Source organism: Halichoeres trimaculatus, unplaced genomic scaffold, assembly GCF_033239565.1.
Source record: "Halichoeres trimaculatus isolate MK-OKI-2021-1 unplaced genomic scaffold, fHalTri1.1 fHalTri1_scaffold_22, whole genome shotgun sequence".
Classification (NCBI taxonomy): Eukaryota; Metazoa; Chordata; class Actinopteri; order Labriformes; family Labridae; genus Halichoeres; species Halichoeres trimaculatus.
This window is the reverse complement of record NW_027437200.1, coordinates 2,093,607-2,119,317: the sequence shown is the minus strand read 5'-3', so window position 1 is coordinate 2,119,317 and position 25,711 is coordinate 2,093,607. Positions and strand designations below refer to the sequence as shown.

General features: G+C 40.3%; 1 protein-coding gene across 2 annotated transcripts in view; it reads left to right on the top strand.

Moving 5' to 3' along the window:
- Positions 1–25,711, top strand: part of dysf (dysferlin, limb girdle muscular dystrophy 2B (autosomal recessive)) — a 123,399-nt gene that overhangs the window by 27,782 nt on the left and 69,906 nt on the right. For both annotated transcript variants that reach the window (XM_074699247.1, XM_074699246.1), the window contains exons 6-36: positions 92–348; positions 2,481–2,609; positions 2,682–2,744; positions 2,832–2,882; positions 2,973–3,003; positions 3,115–3,230; positions 3,386–3,512; positions 3,595–3,698; positions 3,790–3,858; positions 3,954–3,997; positions 4,110–4,192; positions 8,082–8,114; positions 8,344–8,459; positions 10,205–10,318; positions 10,775–10,952; positions 11,070–11,194; positions 11,266–11,372; positions 11,444–11,639; positions 11,721–11,867; positions 11,953–12,084; positions 13,897–14,063; positions 14,218–14,332; positions 14,415–14,520; positions 14,611–14,753; positions 14,916–15,089; positions 17,146–17,308; positions 20,741–20,922; positions 21,393–21,533; positions 21,623–21,652; positions 21,737–21,772; positions 23,969–24,010. In XM_074699247.1, coding sequence (XP_074555348.1) covers positions 92–348; positions 2,481–2,609; positions 2,682–2,744; positions 2,832–2,882; positions 2,973–3,003; positions 3,115–3,230; positions 3,386–3,512; positions 3,595–3,698; positions 3,790–3,858; positions 3,954–3,997; positions 4,110–4,192; positions 8,082–8,114; positions 8,344–8,459; positions 10,205–10,318; positions 10,775–10,952; positions 11,070–11,194; positions 11,266–11,372; positions 11,444–11,639; positions 11,721–11,867; positions 11,953–12,084; positions 13,897–14,063; positions 14,218–14,332; positions 14,415–14,520; positions 14,611–14,753; positions 14,916–15,089; positions 17,146–17,308; positions 20,741–20,922; positions 21,393–21,533; positions 21,623–21,652; positions 21,737–21,772; positions 23,969–24,010 — 3,521 coding nt within the window. The remainder of the gene's footprint in view (positions 1–91; positions 349–2,480; positions 2,610–2,681; positions 2,745–2,831; positions 2,883–2,972; positions 3,004–3,114; positions 3,231–3,385; positions 3,513–3,594; positions 3,699–3,789; positions 3,859–3,953; positions 3,998–4,109; positions 4,193–8,081; positions 8,115–8,343; positions 8,460–10,204; positions 10,319–10,774; positions 10,953–11,069; positions 11,195–11,265; positions 11,373–11,443; positions 11,640–11,720; positions 11,868–11,952; positions 12,085–13,896; positions 14,064–14,217; positions 14,333–14,414; positions 14,521–14,610; positions 14,754–14,915; positions 15,090–17,145; positions 17,309–20,740; positions 20,923–21,392; positions 21,534–21,622; positions 21,653–21,736; positions 21,773–23,968; positions 24,011–25,711) is intronic.

The window sequence follows — 25,711 nt, the reverse complement described above, 5'->3', positions numbered from 1 at the left end:
ATACCTCCTACACCCTCCAGAGGAATAAATGAACCCACAGCCTACTGTGATGTCAAAGTATGATCTTCATCCACTCTCTGTTTCCGTGCAGTGATTTCTCTGGACACTCTGGGCGAGGAGGACACAGAGAGTATGATAATGGTGGAGCCGCCTGAGGACCAGGTCCAGGATGATGGACGCTCCATGGTTATCGTTGGTCCTCAAGGGCCTTCGGGTCATGAGTCCCCCGCTGCTCAGACACCAAAACGTTCGCCACCAAACTACAACACCCATGGAGGTCTGAGGAAGAGGAGGAGAGGGGGCAGTAGTCAGCCTAAACCACTGCCCAACAAACCTCAGGACTTACAGGTTTGTGCAAGTCCAGGTGTGTCTACTTGATGGTTCACAGTAAAAAAATCAGCTTGAAGGCTCAGAGTCATGCAGAAATGTGCAGAGGTAAGGGGTTAAGGTGGTTGATGGGTGGCGAGGCTTTGGTCTCAGCTGCATCTCTTTGCCAGTTCCCAGATTAACAAAGAGCAACCTTTCCAGTATGACAGACCTCATCTTTGTGCTTTGAGTTAAGACATTAGAGCCAACAGATAGATGTCAAAGTGGAGGCTGAGATCTAGATCTTTGTTATCACCTGTCTTGTTGCAGATCGAATAATGAGGAAAGGGTGTGGATTAGGAAAAAGACATGTGGACTGTTTCTCCTAAAACTTGGTTAACTTTGGTTAAATTTACATTTATCTCAGATTCCATTTTAGGATGAAAGCACAATGTAACTAAAGGTGACCTTTCAGCCATAATGAAACCCTTATTTAGACAAAACTGGGGATCCTCCTGTTACTTTTGCATGCTGTGTTTTCCAAATGTAGTTCATCAGGAACATGCAGGCTCTATTTTTTGCTCTAAATCACAGGAAGAGGACTTGAAACCCATAACATTGTCCACAAAAGCACTGGGAAAACACCATCTGAGCTTGAAAACCTTGCAGAATATTCATAAACATAAATATAGACATGAACTGAAAACCAATTCTTTGGTGTGTTAAGAAGTTGCCTTTTAGTGAAGCGACGGTTTCCAAATATGTGGCCTTGTTAAATCCTCACCAGGAATAGGAGCTCAGAGCCCATCACTCTCAACCTGACAGGGAACAAAGAAGTGGCAGACCATTTATACTGCTTTGTGTCCATGCTCACAGTGCCACAGTGTGGTCATTTTGGTGTACTCCACTGGAGTCAAAGCAAACAAAGCCATCTATGACTGTATTAAGTAGAGCTGGAAAGAGTACTAAAACTTTGAACTCAAGTACATTGACTAAACTGTACTCAACTACAAGTAAAAGTACTGGTGTTAACATAATACTTCAGAGTATTAATTACTCTTTAATGAGGGATGTTTTATTGCGTTGTCAGTAGCAGACATTCAGACTGATTTGAGGAGATGTTGCTGTCAGAGTGATGTCATGGTATTGATCAATCTGTGATGATGTTTCCTCTGTAGAGATCAGTAAACTATCACACATTACATTACACAAACATTACAACATCACATCTCTGTCATTAGCACCAAAGGAAAAAACACATTTTTAAAAAAAAAACTCATTCAATCAGGGAAACAATCTGAGCTCATGTTTGATTGTTTAGCATCCTATGACTGAGTGGTGGATTTGGTTAAGCTTTGCAGATATGTTGCTGTTTTAAGTCACAAAAGTGAACTAGTTTGGGATCACTGGAAAAAAATCTTCTTCTCTACACAATCTAAATTCTGTATTCGGTATGTGTGTAAAAATGGTTATGCATTCACACACGCACACTCAGTGTCTCAGCTAGAAAAAAATGTTGCCAGCGTTGCAGAAAAATCTGTAGCCGGTCATGAGACCCCCTTGCCGTTTCCACGATGCTCCAATGGCGTGCGTTTAAAGGGTTTGACAGCAAGAATACTCCCATTAACATCATAAACTTTCCCAGACACAAAAGTCTAAAGATGGATTGACTTATTGATTGATACAGAGAGTGAGATATTGATTTCCCAGTTAACTTATGCCAACACGCAGGCTTGATAACAGCTCATTCAACATCTCCGGAAATTATGGAAAGCTCCCAGGAAAACTGATGAATCTGGAGGCTGTCTCTTTTTCTCTCTCTGTGCATTGAAAAACATCTCCAGGTACAGACACAGGCAGTTGTCGAGTATCAAATCTGTTGCAGAGTTTGCAGAATTTTCCTTTCTTAACATCATTGTCTTATTGGCTCCAGTATGCAGATGGAAGGCTTGGATATTGATTGAGATGGTGGCGTACTCAGTGGAGACTTATGATTCAAAAGTAATGAAGTAGATTACATGGTGTAAATTGTACTTAAGTATGAGCAAAAACACACACTTGAAAAAAAATACGCATGAAAGTACCAAAAAAATCTACTTAATTACTGTAACTGAAGTATTTGTAATCCATTACTTCCAGCCCTGGTTTTAAGTGTTATCATTCATTCTTTCCAGGTTCGAGTGCGCATCATTGAAGCTCGACAGCTGCCTGGCATCAACATCAAACCAGTGGTTAAAGTCACGGTGTCTGGACAGACAAGGAGGACCCGCATCAAGAAAGGCAACAACCCAATCTTTGACGAGGTACTCGTTACAAAGATGGCGTTTAAATTTCTCTCCCTCTGAGAGTTAAACTGACACGTTTCTCCTTCGCAGACGTTTTTCATGAACTTCTTTGAGACTCCATCAGACCTGTTCGACGAGCCCATCTTCATCACTGTGAGTTTGATCTCATTCTTAGCTCCATCAAAGCTGATTCAGAAGGAGGAAAGCCACTTTTTAATCTGAAACCTTGTTGATGGACAGGTGTGTGACTCTCGCTCGCTAAGGACTGATGCCGTGATCGGTGAATTCAAGGTAAACTTCTGAGTCTTTTGGCTGTGCAGACAGATTCAGTCACACACACACAGACAAAGATGTTTGAATGTTGATGTTTGTTTTCTGCAGTTAGACGTCGGCACTGTCTACAATGAGCACAGTGAGTCCATGATTACTAAAACCAAATCTAGAAACCAGTTTTTTTGTGCCTTGTTCTTCTTGATGTGGTCACTTTGAAGCTTCTGAACATGTGGCCCTCGACCCTCTTTAGGACATTGTTTCTTGAGGAAATGGCTGCTGCTGTGTGACCCTGACGATCTGTCAGCTGGGGTCAAAGGTTACCTCAAGGTCAGCTTGTTGGTGTTGGCAGCTGGAGATGAACCACCGGTGAGTTTGAGTCTGAACAGTGTTGAAGAAGTTCCTCTTAGTTCTTGGTACAGAAAGTTCCTGTAGAGTCTTCTTCCCCTTTTCAATCTTGAATTTCCGACAATAGAACTAGAGTTCTCACACTTCGTATCGTCTTGATAATCTGCATCTTTCAGGCTGATAAACGTGACTGTGTGGAGGAGAAAGAAGACATTGAAGGAAACCTGCTGAGACCAGCCGGTCTGTCTCTGAGAGGAGCCACTTTCACTTTGAGGATCTTCCGAGCTGAAGACCTGCCCCAAAGTTAGCCTCTGATCTATGTTTGTCATTTGATGTCTGATTAGAAATGCAGATATTAAAATGTCTTCCTGGCTTCTGTCTGCAGTGGACGACGCCTTTATGGATGGGATGAGGCAGGTTTTTGGATTCGACAGCAACAGGAAGAACCTGGTGGATCCTCTTGTGGAAATCCAATTTGCTGGAAAAACAGTATGTCAACAAAAAATGTTTATCGCACTCTTAAGCTGGTGTTAGATTCAGAATCCAGCTGTTAAAGATGAACTGCTTCTGTCTGTTAAAGATCTGCACTAAGATTCTGGAGAAGAATGCCAATCCCCAGTGGAACCAGAGTCTGTCCATGCCTATAAGGGTGAGACGCACCAACAAAGACAAACTTGTGTTATTAAGTGACTCTACAAAAACGAATATGCCTCGCAGAACTGTGCTTCTGTGTCTCCCTCCTAGTTTCCTTCCATGTGTGAGAAGATGAGGATCAGAATTCTGGACTGGTAAACCCCAGAAGATTGGTCACAACTAGAGCTGCCAGACCACATATTTCTAACAGGGGATTGAAATTGATGAGCTTGACTCAGGAGACTTTTATTTTTATTCTTAATCCAGGGACAGAGCCAGTCACAACGATGTCATCGGCACCACCCATCTGTGCATGTCCAAAATCTCGGCTCCCGGTGGAGAAATTGATGGTAAGTTAAGCTTAGCTAAGTCAGCTAACACTGGTCTGCCATGGACTGGACTGGACTTAGTTTGGTTGGAGCTTGCTTTGACTGTGGTTGGTATTAACATGTCCTTTATAGGTTGACTCAGTTGACTTCTGGTAACCTTTTGTTTGTATAGTTTAAGTTTTCTACCATCTATGTTGAATCCTGGTCACATGAATTGAAAGGCAGCTTTATCTGTGTGAGTTGAGGCATAATCCCATTTCCACCAAGTGGTTCAGTTCGGTTTGTCTCAGTGCAGCACGCATTTTGTAGTGTTTCCTTCGGCTGAAACCAGGACGGATCCCCAAATCACCATCCCACTTCTTGGTACCCTTCTGTTGGGCTGCCAGACATACTGATCCAACCCTCAAGGTGGAGCTAGAAACACTGGAGCATATGACTGGGCCCTTTAAACCCAATAAACTTCATCATAACATCGCTATGTTAACACACAGATGCCCACACCAAGAATTACTACATTTTTAACACATGGTTATATCACTTTGAAGCCAGTAAAATGGACATGAAGGCTAACAAACCAAGAGAACAACAAAACATCACAGTAGGGAAAAATAAGTATTGAACGCGTCAACTTTTTTCTCATTACTTTTATTTCCAAAGCCTGAATTCAAACAAAATTTCTACCAGACATTGGCATTAACTCAAATAATCCACACGGAAAGAAACCCCAACGTTCAGGTCCATAAATAATAATTATGTGGAATTAAGTGCGATAACACAGGAAAAAAGTATTGAACACACCATGGAAGCACCTGAATATTCCAGTCAGCACCGTTGGGGCCATTATTCACAAGTGGAAGAAGCACCACCTTACCATCAACAGGCCACGCACAGGAGCTCCTTGCAAGATTTCTGACCAGGGCGTCAGACAGATTGTCAGAAGGGTACTCAACGAGCCAAGGACCACCCTGAAAGTGCTCCAGAAAGACTTGGAGGCAGCAGTTACAATTGTTACAGAGAAAACAATAGGCAATGCACTCCACCGCCATGGCCTCTATGGACGCTCAGCCTACAAGACTCCATTCCTCAAGAAAAGGCATGTTGAAGCTGGTTTAAAGTTTGCTGAACAGCATCTTGACAAGCCTGTAGAATACTGGGAGAATGTTGTCTGGTCAGATGAGACCAAAATTGAACTTTTGGGCTGTCATACTACAGACCATGTTTGGAGGAGAAATGGCTCTGCACATCAGCCAAAAAACACTACACCAACAGTGAAGTTTGGAGGTGGGAGCATCATGGCATGGGGTTGTTTCTCATCTCATGGTATTGGCAAACTTCATATAACTGATGGAGCAATGAATGGAGCCATGTATGGGGGAATTCTTGATATGAATCTGCTGCCATCCACCAGGATGATGAAGATGAGACGTGGCTGGAACTTCCAGCAGGACAACGAACCAAAGCACACAGCAAAGTTGACTCTCAAATGGTTTCAAAAAAAGAAAATCACTCTGTTAGAATGGCCTAGTCAATCACCTGACTTCAATCCAACTGAACATTTGTGGAAAGAAGTAAAGAAAAGGGTTCACCAGAGGGCACCAAAGAATATTCTAGATTTAAAGACAATCTGTGCAGAGGAATGGACCAAAATCACACCTGAGCAGTGTGGGCCATTAGTTCAAACACAACAAGCTTCTGGAAGCTGTCATTGCAAACAAAGGCTTCTCCACCAAGTATTAGATGAGTCTCAATTAGTGTGTTCAATACTTTTTTCCTGTGTTATCGTACTTAATTCCACATAATCATTATTTATGGACTTGAATGTTGTGATTTCTTTTCATGTGTGGATTATTTGAGTTAATACTAATGTCTGGTAGAAATTTTGTTTGAATTGCAACTTTGTAAATAAATGTGATGAGAAAAAGTTGACGTGTTCAACACTTATTTTTCCCACTGTAGGCTACCTGGCCTCTAATAATAAAACAACACAAGCACAAGAGCAGTTCAGCACTACGGATAGCAACCACGTCTTTCTGACTCCTGAGATTTTGACTAATGAGAGCACAGTAGGCTACTGTAAAACCTGCTATACAGTTTAGTAAAATTAGCACAATGACCCACATGTTCACAAAAATTAAATGTAAAGTACTAGGACTACTAACCACTGTTTGAAGGGCATATGATGAGACTTGTGCTCCGCAAACTTGTCCACGATGCGCTGTATGTCCAGTTTCTCTGATCTGTCATTCTCTACGGACATCATGGCCAGTCCACTCAGTCCCTTCTTTACCACTGTGCTCTTCAGTGGTTTTTAATCAGTTTGAACTTGGATAATGACAGTCATGTTGCATGTTGAGTGCGGTGCAAACCTTACTGAATGCACAAGTTACTACTCAGTGGTTGGCAATGAGCATTTTTGCCAGATCCAAAATAGGCTTTTGGTATCTGGTCCATGAAAGAGGTTCTAAAAAAAGCAGCTGGACAGGAACGCTGGGGGTGATGATGTTGTGATGTTTGTATACACTGTTGCTCATCTTTGGTTTACGACTATTTTACCCAAGGTCCACTGGGAGACAATACTGCAAATGTAAATTTACATGTGATAAAGTTAATGATGAAAGTGAAAAAAAAAAGCCAGTTACGCAGGACAACATTTTTATTCTTTATTTTACACCCAACTTCATGTCTCAAGTCAGTCATGTGAAGTTTTATAGCAACAATGACTCATCCTGAGTGGGGTACCCATTATTAGCCCCAGGTCAGGAGTCCTACCATGAGTTGCACTGACATATTTTTGAGGGTTTGTTTCCATGACATGAGCCTGAAGAGAACTTCCTGTCTGTTTGGAAAATCACCAAACAACATGAAGCTGCTGTCCAAACCAAACTATGTCAAGTTTTTCTTCTTCGTTGGATTTATCAGCGTGGTACACTGTTGCGCTGCTATGGGGTCATGCTATAAGTAGCTCACGCGGCTATCAGCATCCAGCTTACATGCCGCCTACTAAGAAGGGCACAGTTGGCCGTGGAAACACAAACAGGATCAGACTTTACTGATCCAACCCGTACCAAACTGTTCTGATCCAAACTGGACCACTTGGTGGAAATGGGCTAAAGGTACCTCCAACCTGGATGGCACTGGGTAGGTGATCAAGTCTGGCGTTCCCATAGTCGGTAGCCAACACACCTGTACCCATTTGCCTTCATGGGGCTGGTTACAGAGACAGAACCAGCAGTGGAGAAAACATTAGAGGCATTTTGCTTAAAAAAAAATTGAAGTTTAAAGGAAACTAAAGTTTTGTTTTTGTTGGTCTCATCATACAGCTTGAGATCGCGGTCAAACTGCCCAGTCTGTTCAGACTTTTACTAGAAGTTTCAGTGCTGGAGCATCTTTAGATTGGTCTTATTGGGTCCAAGCAGTTTTATTTTCAGTTTTTATCCTGGTTAGTGATGTCATACTCCACTCGTGGTTTTATAACTCTTCAGTCAAGCTCCACTTGTTGAGAACCCAGAGTCCCCTAAAAAGATCTGACTCTAAATCAAGACATGAACTAACAGATCTGGCCTTTGTAGACCTAACCCAGCATGGACTTGCAGTAACATGCATGAACATCTGTTTCTTGAGCACGTCTTTTTGGAGTGTCTCACACTCTTCTTGTCCTCACTCCAGCAAGAGCAAGAAGACGAGCATTAGTTGTGGAAAAAACACTTATTGTTTCTCGCTCATGTACTTTTCAGTGTGTTGTGGAGAATGTAGAAAATCCAAATGTACACCGTAGAACACAGAATGTATTCTGGACCTTTGGATTTAGACCTGGTTCACTTGTTTTGGCTGGTGTGGCGTTCAAAGACACCTGTTTCCTCTCTGTCATCTCTGTGTAACTCTAAACCATCCTTCCTCTCTACGCACTCAGATGACATGACCCCACGGACCGTCCACTCTGGCAGTACGTCCACCATCCTCTTTTCTTTCCTGTGATCAGTTAAATCAGTTTCTTTTCTTACAAATTTCATTTTCCTCTTCTTTTAACTCATAACGTTTTCCATCTCAGTTTAATTCTGATGAATCCTTGAATCGAATTCCACAAAGTTTTCAGTGTCAGCTGATCAATGTCTTCATCACGCTTTCCCCAAGTGTCCTGTTTTAAACCTGTTGTCCACTTTGTGTTCTTCCAGTTGATGACAGCCTCGGTTTCCTGCCAACTTTTGGGCCTTGCTTCGTCAACCTGTACGGCAGCCCCAGAGAATTCACTGCCTTCAATGACCCACATGAGGCGCTCAACCTCGGAAAAGTAATGTTGAGTTGTTTGGCAATCAAAACTGGTCTAAAACAAACCACCAACAAAATACCAAACACTGATCATCATTTATAACTTTAAGACAGTCCAACAGCAAACGTTCAACACCCAACAGTTTCTGAAGGACCACTGACTGTCTTTTATATTTAACAAATACTTATTTAGAAAACACTGACAACATGAAACTCTTCCATGGACCCAGAAATAGACCAAAGATTGAGTTTAAATTTGTGTGAAGTCATTAGATTGAGTCTAATGCCGCTGCGAGGCCACAGAAAGATCTTAAATCAAAACTGGTTGAGACTGATAATCTGAAATGAGCTGTGATACTAAGAAAGATCCTGAGTTAGTTTAAAAAACATAAATATCAACAAATACACAATTTCTAGAAAGTTCTGTAGCTTTACCATATGTAGAAAATCCTAATCAATGCTGATTATCATTATTTAAAGCATTAAAAAATCAGATCTCTCATCTTTCCCTCAAACTCCCTGAGACTTGGTTTATTTTCTGCTGACCCTCAGTGATAGTCAGGGACGTTCCCTTTTTTTGCTCAATTTTTGGCTGTAATTTGGTTGTGTTACTCCTGTTACTGTTCTGTTACTTTAAGACCTAAATAAAAATACACCTGAAATCTGGTTTATCCTTCTAACCCGGGGTCTGCAACCTCAACTTTCATAAGAGCAATCTTGCCTCAGCTCACCTGGATTGAAGAAACTCCGGAGCCACAAAATGTTCTTTATCTTCACAATAAAGACAAGAAAGTGTAGAAATTCTATACAAAGTCAAAATCAAGTGAATAACTATCTCCATGAGAAGTTTTTGAAACTCATTTAATTGTGAAAATTTAGTTTTTTAAATATAATTTTTTTTTTTACTTTGCTAGTATTGAAAAAAAATCAAAAATTTCCAAAATAAAAATAAAATAAATAATCACTTGAAGTGTTTGGAATTAAAAATTTTTGTTTCAAAACTTTTTTGAAAAATGTACATTTTTTATTAAAAATGTCAAAAAAAAAAAATTCAAAAAGTTGCAAAAATGGAAAATTAAAAAAATATATATTAAAAAATGTAATTTCAAGAATGTGAAAAAATTCTAAGATTTGCAGATATATTAACACTTAGGAAAGATTTTATTTTTTAACAGTGACATCAAATAACTAAATATGTGAAAATTTTTACCAGGACTGGAGTTAATTGAAAGATTTCGGAAAAAAAAAAAAAAATCTGCTTTTTTAAATTGCAGTATTTGGTGTTTTTTTTATTATCCATGTTGTCCTCAAAGGGTCATAAAGAATCTTTAATTTCTCCAACATTTATCATACATTTATCATATTGAAAACATTTAACTATTTATTCTTTAATATAACACCTGTAATAAAATGGGCAGTTAAAGGGTTACAATAACAAAAAAATTATTCAATATTTGGTATTTTTGATTCAGACCGAAAATAATTAAAAGATCTAAGCAAAATAAATAAATAGATGTGTAAAAACAACCAATCTGCTCTTTTTTTCGTAGCAGTTTTTGGCAGAGGACATTTTTATTTTTTGCTAATGTCTTGGAAGGGTCATAAATGAAAGCAACCAACTAGGGTTAAAAAAAGTGTGCTCAAATATTTCAAAATCCCTTACAACTTCTTTGTCTGGAATGATGGAATTTTTGGGATCTGAATATATGAGACAAGCATTGAAAACTATGCTTTGGAGTGAATGTTTCAGCTTCTTCTGTGTCTCAGGGGGAGGGCGTTGCGTACCGTGGTCGTATCTTAATGGAGCTCACCACAAAGCTGGCTGACAAACCAGAGCAGAAAACTGAGGATATATCATCAGACGACCTGCTGGTGGTGGAGGTAGGAGGACATCACTTTCTCAGGCCATGTTCACATGTAGCCGGGTATTTTCAAAAACCATTACCCCGCCCCCATCATTTTAAAAATACTCTGCCACACAGAGCGGACAAATCCACTGGTGAGTGTGGCTCGAGGCATGCCAAACCCATTTTGTTTTCCAGACTTGAATACTGTCCAATACCTCTATTATTCCACTGTGACGTTTGAGAACCAAAAACTCAGCGTACACACGAAACCATGAAAACAGGGCTTTACAAATCTCTTCACTTTTGCCGGAGTTTCCAGAAAACATTTTTTTCAGTGATGTAAAACTGTGGTTTGTGTAGACGACAGGCCTAAACATATAGAAATATAAATGTGGTTTCCAGATACCCAGCTACATGTGGACATGGCCTCGGTTTCTGTTTCTCTTAACACCTGATAACCAACACTCCATCCTGTCCTTCTACGCAACAGAAATTCCTCAGGAAGAGGAAATACTCCCTCTTTGTGGCGTTTTATTCAGCCACACTCCTCCAGGACGTCGACGACGCCATCCATTTTGAGGTCAGCATTGGCAACTATGGCAACAAGTTTGACTACACCTGCCTCCCTCTGGCCTCCACCACCCAGTTCAGCAGAGCTGTGTTTGACGGTAGGTCTAAGCTCAGGCTGACAGGGGCCTGGTTTCTCTGGGACCTCATATCGATGTTTTTTTTGCATTCTGATTCTGTTCCACGAGCTTTCTCACATCACCACATGTGTGCTCCAGGTTGCCACTACTACTACCTCCCCTGGGGAAACGTTAAGCCTGTGGTGGTTCTGTCCTCTGAGTGGGAGGATATCAAACCCAGGATTGAGGCGCTCAACATGCTGCTGGATATCATCGACAGACTGGTAGGTGCCTCGTCCATCCTGGATGGTCATCTTGAATCTACATGGAGAACATGTTCTTGTTGTTCCTCCAGGAGGCCAACCTGCAGCGCGTGAACCTGGAAGTGAAGACCGGCAGCGACCTAGAGGAGGTGGAGCTCAGGGTGGTTGAGCTTTTGGATCAGGTCATCGCAGACTGCAGGTACACGCTAACTTCAGACTTCAAAAACACGCTCCACTGCTGTTTTTTATTCACTCTGTCTCTTCCTCCAGTGAAGAGCTGCCCTCCATCGATCACTGGCAGTGTACCACCCCTCTAGACCGCTCCCTGAGGCACATCCGAACCCTCCACCTGCAGCAGATAGTCGCGGGGGCGCTCGCTCTCAAACATGGACCGGCCACCGAGCTCTCCACGGTGATGGAGCAGGCCGAGGACTGGGCCAGCAGGCTGAGGAACATGGCAGAGGAGGTGAGGCAGACAGTCAACAGAAAGCGGGCGTTAATAGAAGCTAATAAAGATGTTAACAGCTGTCTCTGTCTCTGGACACAGCCCCAGAACAGCCTGCCAGACATAGTGATATGGATGCTGCAGGGCGACCGCCGGGTAGCGTACCACCGCATCCCAGCCCACACCGTGATCTACTCCCAGGGACACTGTGGGAAACACTGTGGACAGCTGCAGACTGTCTTCCTCAAGGTACACACACAACACAATCAGGCAACTTTGAGGTCACTTTTTATGCCCTGAAACGTTTCTCTGACCTGCTTTTCTTGTTTGGCAGCGTCCTCAGAGCAGCGGTGGAGAAGCCAAACTCCCAGGTCAGCTGAGGGTGAAAGTCTGGTTTGGATTGGCTGCTGACGCCAAACACTTCAACCAGTACGCTGAAGGGAAACTGTCAGTGTTCGCTGAGACGGTAGGAGTACAGTCATAGACATGTCAACATGAACAAATCTAGAAGCTGTTTCATCAAATAGTCTTTAAACCATGGACACTTCAGTCAGAGAAAATATCAACATCGTCAGAACTGATACTTAGAGTCCCAACCCTTTTATGGGCCCGTGTTTTAAAAAATGAGGGCAGGTTAGCATCATAAGAAAGGTTAATTGTGTCACTGTGAGATTACATGTTCTAATTTGAGGTAACAAAGAAGATCTGCAGTTGTTAGCTGTTCATGCTAACTTGACCTACAAATTTTGGATGGTTGTGCTGTATGGAGCCAAAACAATGACTTTAATGTTTGGAAGTGAAAATAAAAATTGCTATTGAAAAAGGGGAATTATTAAGAAAAAAAATAAAATAATGGAATTTAAACAGGTAATGGCATTGATAACGTTTGTTTAAAAACACCGACATGAAATGTTTTATATTTTTTGTTTAAACAAATTTTGTATTTCAGTGTTTTTGAATACAAATCATATTTTGTTTATTTGATGTCTATCAGTGGCAGTTTATAATTTCAATGATGTTTTTCTTTTTCGAAGTAAATAATTATCTAAATAAGTTTTTTCTAACTCATAAAATTGTACATCTGATGTGTTAGTTTGAAATGATAAATTTGAAAATAAATAAATAAATAAAAATAAAGAAATTGTAAAACTTGCAAAATATTTTCAAGTAAAAAAAATTGCAAATGTTTGAAAAAAAATTGTGAAATTTGAAAAATTGGCCAAAATTTTTGATTTTTTTAAAAATTTTAAACATTTGCAAATATTAAAAGAAATGACCTTTTGTAACAATTCTATTAAAAAAAGGGGGAAAAAACAGAAAAATTACAGTTGAATAAATTTGCAAATAAATATAATTCCATTTCACTTCTTGATTTATCAAGACAGTAGAAAGAAACAGACTTTCTTGTTTTAGAGTTTCAGGTGAACTGGTGGATTTAAAAAGCTTTGGGCTTCGCAAGTCTTGTGGGGTCAAGCCATTGACGGGAAAATGGGTTTAGCTGAGTGCTGCAGCACTTATCAATAATATGCCATTTTTGAGCAAATCAGACCCTTCCTTATTTCTCTCAACCCCTCAAAGAGTAACAGGAAGTAAAAAAAAAAGACAATAAGCAAAAAAAAAAAGAAAAACATCATAAAAACTATTAAATTTTATTGATAAAACAGTGACAACAAATAAATGTAAAATGATTTAATTCAAAACATCAGAATGGCAAAAATTATAAAAATGAAATAATTTATAAAATTTGATGTTGTGGCATATTTCAGGATATGTTTTTCAATGCAAAATCTTATTCTCAGTGCCAAACTAGTTATTCTTATCTTGTGCTTTGTGCATCTTGTGGATAGAATTGTTGACTTTTAGATTTTACTCCTTGACTATTTATTGACTTTTATTGGATCTCATTTTATCTGCTTTATCTTGTATGTTCATACATTTTTTTCTTTCACTTGAGTTCAGGATTTTCCCTGATTCTTTTTAATGCCTGTAAGATTTATGTGTTATCATGTACTTGTGTACTGATGCCTGCTGCTGAAAAGCAATTTTCCCACGGGACTATAATAAAGTTGAAGTTGAAGTTGAAACATTAAAGTCATTGTTTTGGCTCATAGTGTTGTTGAGGCTTCAAACTTCGTAACAATCCTGGAGTTAGGTTGCATCAGCTTGAGGATTTCAACATCTAGCTTTGACAGCATGATGATATTTACCAGAGAAGTCCCTGACGACACAAGTTGTAGCTGCTCAAGTTAGGACTCTGCTGCCATCTCTCTTGTCCTAGTACGAAAACCAAACCAGGCTCGCCCTGGTGGGCAGCTGGGGAACTACAGGTCTGACCTACCCGAAGTTTAGCGACGTCACCGGGAGAGTCAAACTGCCCAAAGAGAGCTTCAAACCCTCACCTGGCTGGACCTGGGCTGGAGACTGGTTCATCAGCCCAGAGAGGACGTAAGAGTCTGATCCTTCTCTCCAAACCCTGACTCACCGTTTTGAAATCAGACTTGGAGACCTGATTCTTTTAAAAACATTTTTTCCTCTTAGAGTCACATTTGTCAGTGTTTTTTTTGCACATTTGTTCTCTACTGTGGGGGTGAACCTTCAGGTTGCTGTTTGATGTGGATGCTGGTCACATGACCTTTGCAGAGGAGGTGTTTGAAAACCAAATGAGGCTGCCGGGGGGACAGTGGATCGGCATGCCAGAGGGCTACACAGACGTGGTGAGTATGTGTTTGTGTTTCTGCGTTGTTGTGATTCCCCTTCTGTCTGTAAATCTGTGAAACCTGTGTGTTTGTGCGTCAGAACGGGGAGAAAGCAGTGCCAAAAGATGAAATCGAGTGCCCTCCAGGTTGGGTCTGGGAGGAGGTGGAGTGGAGTGAGGATCTCAACAGGGCTGTGGATGATCAAGGTGCACACCAAAACCCCTTTCAGCAACTAACTGTCCATGAAACAGCATTCACAAGTCCTAATCTGCATGGGTGTGTGTTTGTGTCTCCAGGATGGGAGTACGGCATCACCATCCCTCCAGACCGCCGTCCAAAGTCTTGGGTGCCGGCTGAGAAGATGTACCACACCAACCGGAGGAGAAGGTGGATTAGACTGAGGCGACGAGACCAGCAGAAGATGGACGCTCTGAGGAAGGTAGAGAGAAAGATTAGAGAAGGAGACCCTGAGTGATTTCCACTCAGAGGCACCATGTCTGTGCTGTAGGTGCTCTCTACTGGCCTCTAGATGGCGCCATAGTTACACAAATGAGCAGCAGAGGAGTTGAACACACAGATGAATGTGTGTGTGTGTTCACAGCAGCGTCCAGATGACACAGAGCGGGAGGGCTGGGAGTACGCCTCCCTGTTCGGCTGGAGGTTCCACCTGAAGCCTAAGAAGACAGACAGCTTCAGAAGGCGCAGGTGGAGGTACCGCATGGAGCCGCTGGAGAAGACCGGACCGGCAGCGATCTTTGCTCTGGAGTGCTCTCTGGTAAAGGGAAAAAACAACGACACAAACTTTGACTTTTTCCAGTTTTACCATGTTTATGTTCACAGAGTGGTGAAAGGAAAGGTCTAACTGAGGAGTTAGAGCTGTGATACATGGACAGATTAATATCAATGTTAGTGTTTGATGGTGAGGCCTGCTGGAAACGGGCCTTCTTTTTAGTCTAAAGATGGGCTCTCATGGCCTCACTCTGACCCTCTTTTACACCCCCAGATACTGCACAGGAGTAAAACACAATCAAAAAAATAAACTGACAAAGCCAAAGTAGTGTTGTCAAAGGTTTAAGGAAAGCAGTTTATTTTCACAATAAAAGAAAACTGCTTGATAAACAAAGTGTGGGTGAGGACTGGACCAAAGTGGTTGTGCAAAATAAATGAACTTAGCAGAACAAAACCAGGCCTAACTATTCACTGTCTCTCAAAAGAAACCCAACAAATAAACCTAACTAGCTTCCTTAAAAAAAAGTGCTCAGGGGAGAAAACTACATGGCTGTAGGGATGGGTGCCTAATTAGGTACTTTTTTTAAAATACTGACCAAATTTAGTCTGTGGTACCGTATATCGATTCACATGAAATCAAAAGGTACCATGTTTAGGTACCTAAATGCATCCTTGTGACTTTGAGGGAGTGGAAGAGTAGGTGATTTTCCACGCTTGACATGAACACAGCATTGCAAGTTTATATATCGAGAAAGACATATGCTAAATTGAAAAACTTTGAGATTTTATTATTAAACATATGAACATTTATTACCACATAAACACAAAAAAAGTACAGAAAATTGGTACCCATGAGATGGATACTGATTGCCAGTACCGGGCATTAGTACCCTATTGTTTCAAATGTGAAAGGTACCCATCACTACATGGGTGGCACAAACCACCCTTGCCCAGTGTTTCTAACACAAACAACTTTACTAGATGAAGCAAATGTAGGGGCACCCTGACTTGCTTGGGCCAACCTAACCACAACCTTCCAAGATAATATTGAAAGAAACTGACAGAAACTGACAGAAATGACGGTCCAAGAGGCAGAGAGCTCCTGCAGCAAAGTCTGTTAGACTCCTTTCTGGAGAATCCCAGGCGTCAACCATCAGATCCCCAGGCCCCAGGATCACCTAGAACCAAACAAAGGAGGAGTGAGGATCCTATGCTGTCATGTAACACTCCCACCCATATAAGTCCAAACAGCATGTTTGGAAACTGCCTATAGTCACTACTAGTTTATAAAACCCAAGATAATCACTCAACATAAAGAAATGCATCAGCTATAACACCGTCTGATTACTTCTTAAGGATAATTTCCAGGTTGAGTTCTGAACCATCAGAGACCAACACATGAGGCGCTGGTTGGTGTTATACATCCTGGATAAGAACACAAGTGTGTTATGACCAGAGTAAACGCTGACAGGTTGAACACTTGTTCTAAGATACACTTCATAATGTTGTAAAGCAAACAGCTATGCCAGAGCTTCTTTTGCAGTGGTGGAGTATTTGTGCTAATGTTGATTCCAACCCACAGTCAGCAGTTATTCTGCAGTGGTCCGTTCAAACTTGAAAGTCTATTAATAAAATGAAGAGTGAGGTTACGTTAGCTCTGATTGGTAGATGACTGACAGGACATAACCAGGATTCACTAATGTTACACATTACAGACACGTCTTAGAGCACCGGACTGCTAGCTGTGAATATTAACAGCTACTAAACTACATACAAACAGTATTTACTTGTTGTCACGTTAGCCTACAGAAACGTCGGAGCGCCAGGGTGTTGACATCACTAAAATACAGCTGGCTGCTACAACGTCTGCTTGTTGTCACGTTTCAAACCATAGCGCTACGTAACTGTACTGATAGATACCTTACCTCGGGGCTTTGTATCCAGTAAAAAGTTGACTTAAACGAAGAACAGTCAGGCTACATACTACATTCGAAGCATTAGGCAGTATGCACCACATGCTACATACATGTGTTGTAGGTGGTTTTGACCACAGCCATCATGTTCCTGGTGTTTTCTAAATCCTCCTCCTGTTACTCCCACAGAGCAGCATCGAGGACAAGAGTGATGACAAGTCGGTCACCACCACATTCGGAGTCAACAGACCCACCATTTCCTGTTTCTTTGACCGTGGAACCAGATACCACCTGCGATGTTACCTGTACCAAGCCAGAGACCTGCTGCCCATGGACAAAGACAGCTTCTCAGGTCCTGAGCCCAGTATCTCTGGTTACTAACGCCATCTAGTGACAAGAATGTGGGAGTTAGTGTCTGAGGAGTTAGAATAAGACACTAAAGCATCGGTACTGGAAAAAACTGACGTTATGATCAAGGTTTGATGGAAGTGAAAGAAAGAGGAGAGGAGAGGAGAGGAGAGGAGAGGAGAGGAGAGGAGAGGAGAGGAGAGGAGAGGAGAGGAGAGGGAGGTTATGGACATAGAGAAAGAGAGGGAAAGAGGGGGAAGAGAAAAAGGAAAATGTTTTTCTTTTATTTGAAGAAGGTCATGGAAACTGCAGCTTCTGTGTGCGTTAATCAGAAACCCACCGCAGACTCAGATGTGAAAACAGAGACGAGGCTTTAAAAACAGGGGGATGAATAGACGGAGGAAGAGAGAAATGATAGATGATGGTTAAAAGAAACACACACACCCTCTCACACACTCACACACACACACACTGAGTGTAATGGATGAGTAGAGTTGATGGATGGGCTTCACTTGTGTGTTAATCTGCTGTTTAATGGCGTCTGCGTGGCCGTGATTAAAGACGGCGTCGACAGTGAAAGACTGAAGTCTGCGTTTCTTCCACTGCTCCGTTTTTCTTTTTCTTCAGTTCGTCCATCTTTCAGTCCTTTCTCTGCACTTTGGCCTTTCTTCCTGGAACCTTCACCGTGAAAACTCCAAGCTGAGCAGGTGTTTGGGTTTGTTCTCATTAGACGAATCATGAGCAGCAATGACCTCACAAGTCAGTATACATATCTATGAGGTCAGGGCTAGGGTCAGGGTTAGGGTCAGGGCCTGGGTCTGGGACAGGGTTGGGGTTAGGGTCAGGGTCTGGGTTAGCCTTCAGTGTTTTAGCCGTCAGCGCAAAAACACCAGATCGAAAAATCTGCCAGAGTGTTTGGTGAAAACTTCTTGTACCTCTGCGGCTCCTGTTTGCCTTACACAACCACACACACAACCACACACACACACACACACACACACACACACACACACACACACACACACACACACACACACACACACACACACACACACACACACACACACACACACACACACACACACACACACACACACACTTACATAACCCCCCTGGGCTGTTTGTATTGCTGTTTATATGAGCTAATGTGCTGTTGGGAGTCGACGGTAATTGAATGGGTCACCATGGGTAGTGTGTGTGTGTGTGTGTGTGTGTGTGTGTGTGTGTGTGTGTGTCAGACCTAAGGTTAATTGAGGGCTGGTGGGAAAATGCAACTTTGCTTCTGTTTACTCTTTCGCTAACGGCTCCGTAGAGACTCTTTATTCGGCCTGAAATAACAAACTACTCACTGTGTGTGTGTGACTGTACATTTGTGTGTGTGTGTTTATGCTTGTGTGCACATTGTGAACACTGTGTGTGTGTGTTAACATGGAGTAGAGTGGTCGTGACCTGGAATAACAAACCTCACAGAGCGGCGTTCCCAGCTCGCCTTTGGAGCTCAGCATTCCCAAGCTGATGATGTCATCGTCGTCGGACAAGCATACAAGTGTTTGTTCTGCAATACACTAGTGATCCAAATTAGAGAACGAACCACAATTTCTGACAAACCCTTTTCAACTGGCAGCCTGACTTCCAGTTGTCACTGACTTCACAAGATGGCAAGCTGTTCTGAGGTCACTCACATCCTCCTGATGAAGGCCAACGGGATGACCTTGTCAGCAATAAGGAGAGAAGTTGGTCGTTCCAAAACTGTGATATCCAGAATGTTTCATCTTTACAAAGTCATAAATTCATTTAAATCAAACCTAGATGGCCAGGCCTCCACAAAAGACACCTGAAAGAGATGACAGGATATAGAGAACCTCAATGGACAACCTGTTCAACACTACAGCTGAAATTGCTCACCAGTTCAGAGCCAAACAGGGAAGACTCTGTCCCATCATACAGTGTCTCAGCGTTTAAGAGCATTTGGACTAAAGCTTACTCCACAGTCTCCACAGTCTTTTCCTACAAAAGGTATTGATGATTAAAGACACTGACACTAAATAAAATCATGCCTTAACATTTTGTTAAACTAAATCTTCATTCCATCTGTCAATAAAGCCTGCCACTGCTCTACTTCACCTCCTACAACATCAACAGCCCACCAACTTTCCATGCACCTGTGGCTAACCTCAAGTTTTACAGCCCTGGGAAGATAACTACATCTACAAAAAGACTAATCTGGAAGAAAATACAGATTTTAATTCTGTGTGGATGGATTCATTTACCTGCCATCATGCCAGTAACGACGATTGATTTGTGGAAAGACATTAGCAAACAACAAAAAATGATGAGTTAGGCAATATTATCAATTATTGTTACCAAATTCAAGTATTCTTTCCAAATTTTTGAAAATTTTGCATGTAATGAAGCTTCTTCTTATTTCACTTGCTTGTGAAATTTTCAAAAAATCAAAAAGCAATTTAAGATTTAAGTGAATTTTGGATTTTCTTTTTCCTGAAAATTTTGCAAAATGTTCACATTTTTTCAGTTTTTTAGATTCTTTTGATTTTTTTTTTTTAACTTTTGCAAAGTCTTGAAATTCCAAATTTTTACATTTTCCTTGTTTTTTTTAATTTTCTGGAATTTCCATTTATTTTTAATTTTTACAAAATAAAAAAAGACAAGACATAATTTCATTAACACACAAAAAAACTTCTATTTCATATAATAATTCACTGGATTTTAACTAGCAAAATGGCTCCTATGAAAGTAAAGGTTGCACACTTCTGGTATGGACCAACCTTTGGTGAGAAATATGTTGTGTGGACAGAGGAAAACTGGTCCAAAGTTCACTTCAGTGGTGAAAGCAAGTTTGTTTTGTTTAGGTCTGATGGAAAACATTACTTTTGTCATCAAACTGGGGACAGACTGAACCCAATGAGTGTAAAGGAGTCAGTGAAAGGTGGAGGAAGAAGCTTGTTTTGCCCCCTGTCACACAGGGGGCAAAACAAGTAAAGCAGTTCCTTAAAAGCTAAACATAAAAATAATTAAACAGCCAGACCAGAGTCCTGATCTAAGCTAAATCAAAAACCTCTGGAAAACCATGGAGATAGGGTTAAGACCAAGAAATCCACTACTGTCACTGAACTGTGGAAGAGACCAGAGGAAGAGTGGACCAGAATCACACCAGAGCAGTTCAAGAGACTGATTATGTCCCGTGGTCGTGCTAAAGTCATTAAAAGAATAGGCCTGTATACATAATTCAGAAGAAATGAAGAGTTCATAAATTGTTCCTTGATTTTAATCTCCAGTGTAGTAGTGTGGACCCTCTTTGGGATTATTCTGCTGACTAGAAATGACCCAGAATCTGTCAAGGCTAAGATCTCACACTGTTTTAACCAACACATGTAATTCAAAAAAAAAAAAAAAAAAACCTGTTTCTTTGTTTCAGACTCCTACGCCATCGTGTCGTTCCTCCATCAGTCCCAGAAAACTGTGACGGTTCGCAACACTCTCAACCCCACCTGGGACCAGACGCTCATCTTCTACGAGGTGGAGATTTTTGGAGACCCCGAAGTCACGATGGCGACGCCACCAAACGTTGTGGTGGAACTCTACGACTCAGACACATACGTGAGTTTCTTAAACAAATGAATTCTAATCTGATTTCTACAGTAGCCCTGAAGGTCAAAACACAAGGAGATGGCTGAAAATACAATGAGATGTCAAAAAGCAGAAAAATGTTGCAACAAAATAAACAAAATGTTTCATGAAACACAGCAGTAATGTCACAGATGATTGTTGAAGATACTGTGGAAATTCATGTGAAAATAGTCTGAAATTTCTTGAATAGGTGTATCCATTTGATTTCAAGATGCAGATATGTCATGTGACCTTTTCTTATCCTCCTTTGTTACTTATTATTTCCCATCAGTGTCAAGAAAGTCAATGGCACATACATCGTATTCAGAGCTCCAGGTTTCTAAAGTTTGTCGTGTTTTGACCTCAGGGGCTTCTGTAGATTTCTTTGTTTACGTTTGGTTAAACATTTTCCTTTCATCATTTTCAAACTTTTTTTTTCTTGAACTTGTTAAAATGTGAAGGGTGCAGATGAGTTCATGGGCCGCTGTGTGTGTCAGCCCTCCCTCACGCCCTCCCCTCCTCTGGCCTGGTTCCCCATTCGCCTAGGGGACAGGAACGCCGGCGAGCTCCTGGCTGCCTTTGAGCTCATACGCAGAGAAAAGGTCAGAGGTGGACTTATTTTGAACTCTTTACTGTCTGACTTTATTTAGTCTGAACACTCATGTCTTCTCCCCATCTTCTGTCCTTACAGCCAGCTGTTCACCACATTCCAGGTCAAGAGGTCAGTGAATTTAGTCTTAGTCCTTCTCTTGGATGTGTCTCTACATTTGACCAACTCTAAATCACTTTCCTGTCTCACCTGCAGGGAGACATCATGACTTCCACCCACGTTCTTGATGAGGTAAAGCTTAGAAATCAAATGATTTAAAATATAAAGGAAACAACACCTTTAGATTTAATCAATGAAAGGAAAAACACAATTTTTTCAGCTGGATTAGGATGATTAAAATCTCCAGACATGCCGGCAGGATCCGTCAGAATCAGATGTTAGTTAGAGAAGCATGTCCTCTACACTTTCAGAAGGTCTCACAGGGTCAGTCCATGTCCACACAGAGTTCTTTGGACCCCCTTTAAGATGAGTAATGATACTAAAAATAAGGATCCGAATCCATTCAGGCACCTCTTCATGTCTAGGACTGTACTCAGATTTAAACATCTGTGACTCAAGACTTAAACTCAGAGATATCTTTTTATGTGTGTGTTTGTATAATCAGAGGAACATTTCAGGTTTACAAAAAAGTAGGAAAAAAATCTTTGCTTTTTTGGCTTCATATTCTATTTTTTTGCCAAGTATACACCTGGAATGTACTAAATCAATTAATTGGTAAGCTGAAACTCTAATGAATTCTTAAATATTTATGTAAAAAATGGTGCATTATTTTGTCAACTTATGAACAAAAGTTGTGACTATTTTTTAACATAAATCCGTATTGTACTGAATTTAGAGTTATTCAACATTTCTATGTTAGAGTATAGTATAGTATATATAGAGTATGCTCCCTAGAAATGTCCCTCATCATTTCTATCACAGTTTAGACAAAATTTAAGGAATTATGGCTGAAAAATCCCAGTAACACAGCTGACAGGACAAGAAGAGAGAAACCTGTCTCTACAACTCTACATTCAGTGATGCTAACACAGTCCACATTTCCTCCATGTTTTGTCCCTTGTGCTAACTGCAGACCTTGAACATGGCACCACCTGACCTCCATCAGCTCATATTTCTGCTCCTTTTCTTCACAGTTTGGTCTTTATGACATCTATAGTAAGAAGAGCAGAAAATGTTGGTAACACAGTTGATGAACAGTTAATGCGCCCCATGTACAGACAATCATTCTGATGAAATATTGATGAGGAGGAGCTGAAACATGACACACTTTCTTCAAGGTTCCCACCAAAAAGGATGGGACCTCAGCTGATTTGGGTCATGTGACTTTGGAGGAAACCATTGCTGATTTATAGGGTTTTTTTTTCAATGGGTAACACAGCTGACACAGATTTCTCAGACACACACAAATTGAATTATTTTATTTGAATTATTTATGTAAATAGTTTTAAAACAGCTTTGTCATGTTTTAATGATTATTTTGAACAAATAATGCTGAAAATAAGAAACACAAACATGTAATATAGATTTAATTTTAAGGAGCAAACTCGGCATTTAAGAAATCAGAGAGCACAAAACTGTGAATTCCAACACATGACGTTTTGCTAAATAAAAGATGGAACGTGTTAACTTTCTGTTTTAAATGAAAGTGAAATATTAGCCAAATAACCCACTGTACAAAGGGATATTTAGTAAAATCGGTAGTTTACCCCATGGACCAAGCAGCCTCAGGCTGAAAGTAGCTCTCAGTGACGTCATTCTTAGAAAAACCTAAGACTTCCTTGAATCGAATATTTTAATTTTCAGATCCCAGTTAATGAGTGTGTAAAACTCTAATATATTCTTAGAGTTGTTGATATCAGAGGAAGTGATGTCAGCAGACAGAGCCTGGTATGGTAGACTACATCACTGTTTGAGAAAAACTTCACTTTGTGCTGTTATCCCTGCCTTCTCTTTGGGAGTTGGAGCTTGTACTAGAATTTTGAAGCGTTTTAAAGATAAGTCACAATTAATTGAATTAAGCTGAGCTTCATTATCATGACATTAAATCAATGTCATCATTACACCTTTCTGAATCCAGTCAGAGTTAAAAGATTGCTTGATTTTACTGTCCATTCATCAACAGGACTGCAGAGTGATTTTCTTTGCCCTTTTCTCTTTTTAAACCCACCAATCAGAGCTCTTAGAAGACTGCTTCTTACCTAGCAACAGAGTCAACCGCTCCTCCTCTCTAAGATCAAAGTTTCTGTCCCCTCTTTGCTCAGAGCTGCTCTCAGAAACTGCCTGAATTACTCTGAAGCTCAGAGTCCTTGATAGGAAGTTTTAGGCTGAGCTAGGCGAAGCTTTGTGAAAACAGACCCTGTACTTTCATTTTTTCTCTTTCTCCTGTTTGTAATGTTTTGTCTTGTCTTCTCGATGTTCCCTCCTCAGCTGATGTTTCCAGGGTTCCTCTCTGAAAGCCTGCACCAATGGGTACAAACCAAACACGGCTGAAAAACGAAAGCAAATATTTTCATATTGAAAGATGCTTGTTTGATAATTCTCTTTGACTAACCACACATTTTCAGTAGCAGTCGTTCTTTTTGGTGTGTTGGTTGATCTCGTGAAAGGACAGACTGTCTATTTGGTATGGAAGGCCTGAGAGGATGTTTTTTTAAATAAGTTATTATTTGCTTGTTTTATCATTTCAAGTCCTTGCTCCTCATCAGAGGTTTATGTTTCAGTCTCTGTTCCTTCAGATACACATCTTTCCATAATCAGAAAAGGTTTCTGTTATTGTAAAAACATCTAAACAGAAATTAAAGATTAGTATTATTATTTATTTTTACAAATTAAATCAAAGGGAATGGTTTTTCGCAGCAAAAAAAAAAAAAAAAAAACAGCAAAAAAAGAGACATGAACAAGTCCTCTCTGGCCTTTCTGCTCTCAGGTTAACCACATGCTTGCTTTGAACACTTTAACGCACCACAAGGTCAGAAACCTCTGGACCAGGGGTCTGCAACCTTAACTTCCACAGGAGCCAATTTGCCTCAGCTCACCTAGACTTCAGTCATTATAGAGCCACAAAATCGACTTTACCTCTACAATAATGACTACTGAGTTGTAAAATCCTGTACATAGTTGAAATCTGGCGAATACTTAAATTAACTTTATGTTGTTGACTTAATAAAAGTTGCACATCTGATGTTTTAGTTAATTACAATGAATTTGTTATTTGTATTTGAAGAAATGTGAAACAAACTAGAAATTAAAAAAATTGCATACATTTCAAAATTTTTCAAACTCTCAAAACATTTTTAAAATTATAACAGTGTCAGAAATTCCACCATTTCCAAAAAGATTTGGAAATTAAGAAAAAAAAGTATGAAATTTAAAAATTCAAAAACTGTAAGATTTTCTTTTTAAAAAAGAACCACGAATTTCACAAAATTTGGAAATTACAAAAAATTGCAAAACAATCACAAATTTTGTTATTTCAAAAATGAGCAGAAATTTATAAAATTGAAATTTAATAAACCTGCATAAATTTTGAAACCTTTGAAATTTGTCAAATGTATAAAATTAAGAAAACATAAAAAAAATACAAAAAATAATTAAAACTTTGGAATAAAAAAATATCAAATATGAAAAAAATGATATTTCAAATTTTGCAAAAAATTAAAGATTTTTTAAAGATAGTATAATTTGATTTAATGTATAAATATATTGCTCAACCTAATATCTTCTTATTTTACCAGGGCTGTAAAACTTGAGGTTAGCCACAGGTGCATGGAAAGTTGGTGGGCTGTTGATGTTGTAGGAGGTGAAGTAGAGCGGTGGCAGGCTTTATTGACAGATTGGATGAAGATTTAGTTCAACAAAATGTGATGTAAGCAATATGTTCATGTTTTATGTAGTAACGGGCTCTTTAATCATCAATACCCTCTGTAAGATAAATAAAAATTCATTATTTAGATAATATTTCTTTTAAAGCTACAAGAAGCCACTGCAAATAAGTCCAAGAGCCGCAGGTTGCAGACCCTTGCTCTAGAGTGCCCTCTGGGGGTTAGCATCCAGCAACACATTTAGAGCTCTGGCAGTCATGTGAATGTGTATTTCCATGGTGGAGTCAAGTTTGCATGAAAGAAAGATCCTCCATGGCCTCATTTTAGCAGCAAAGACCTGTGTGAGTGA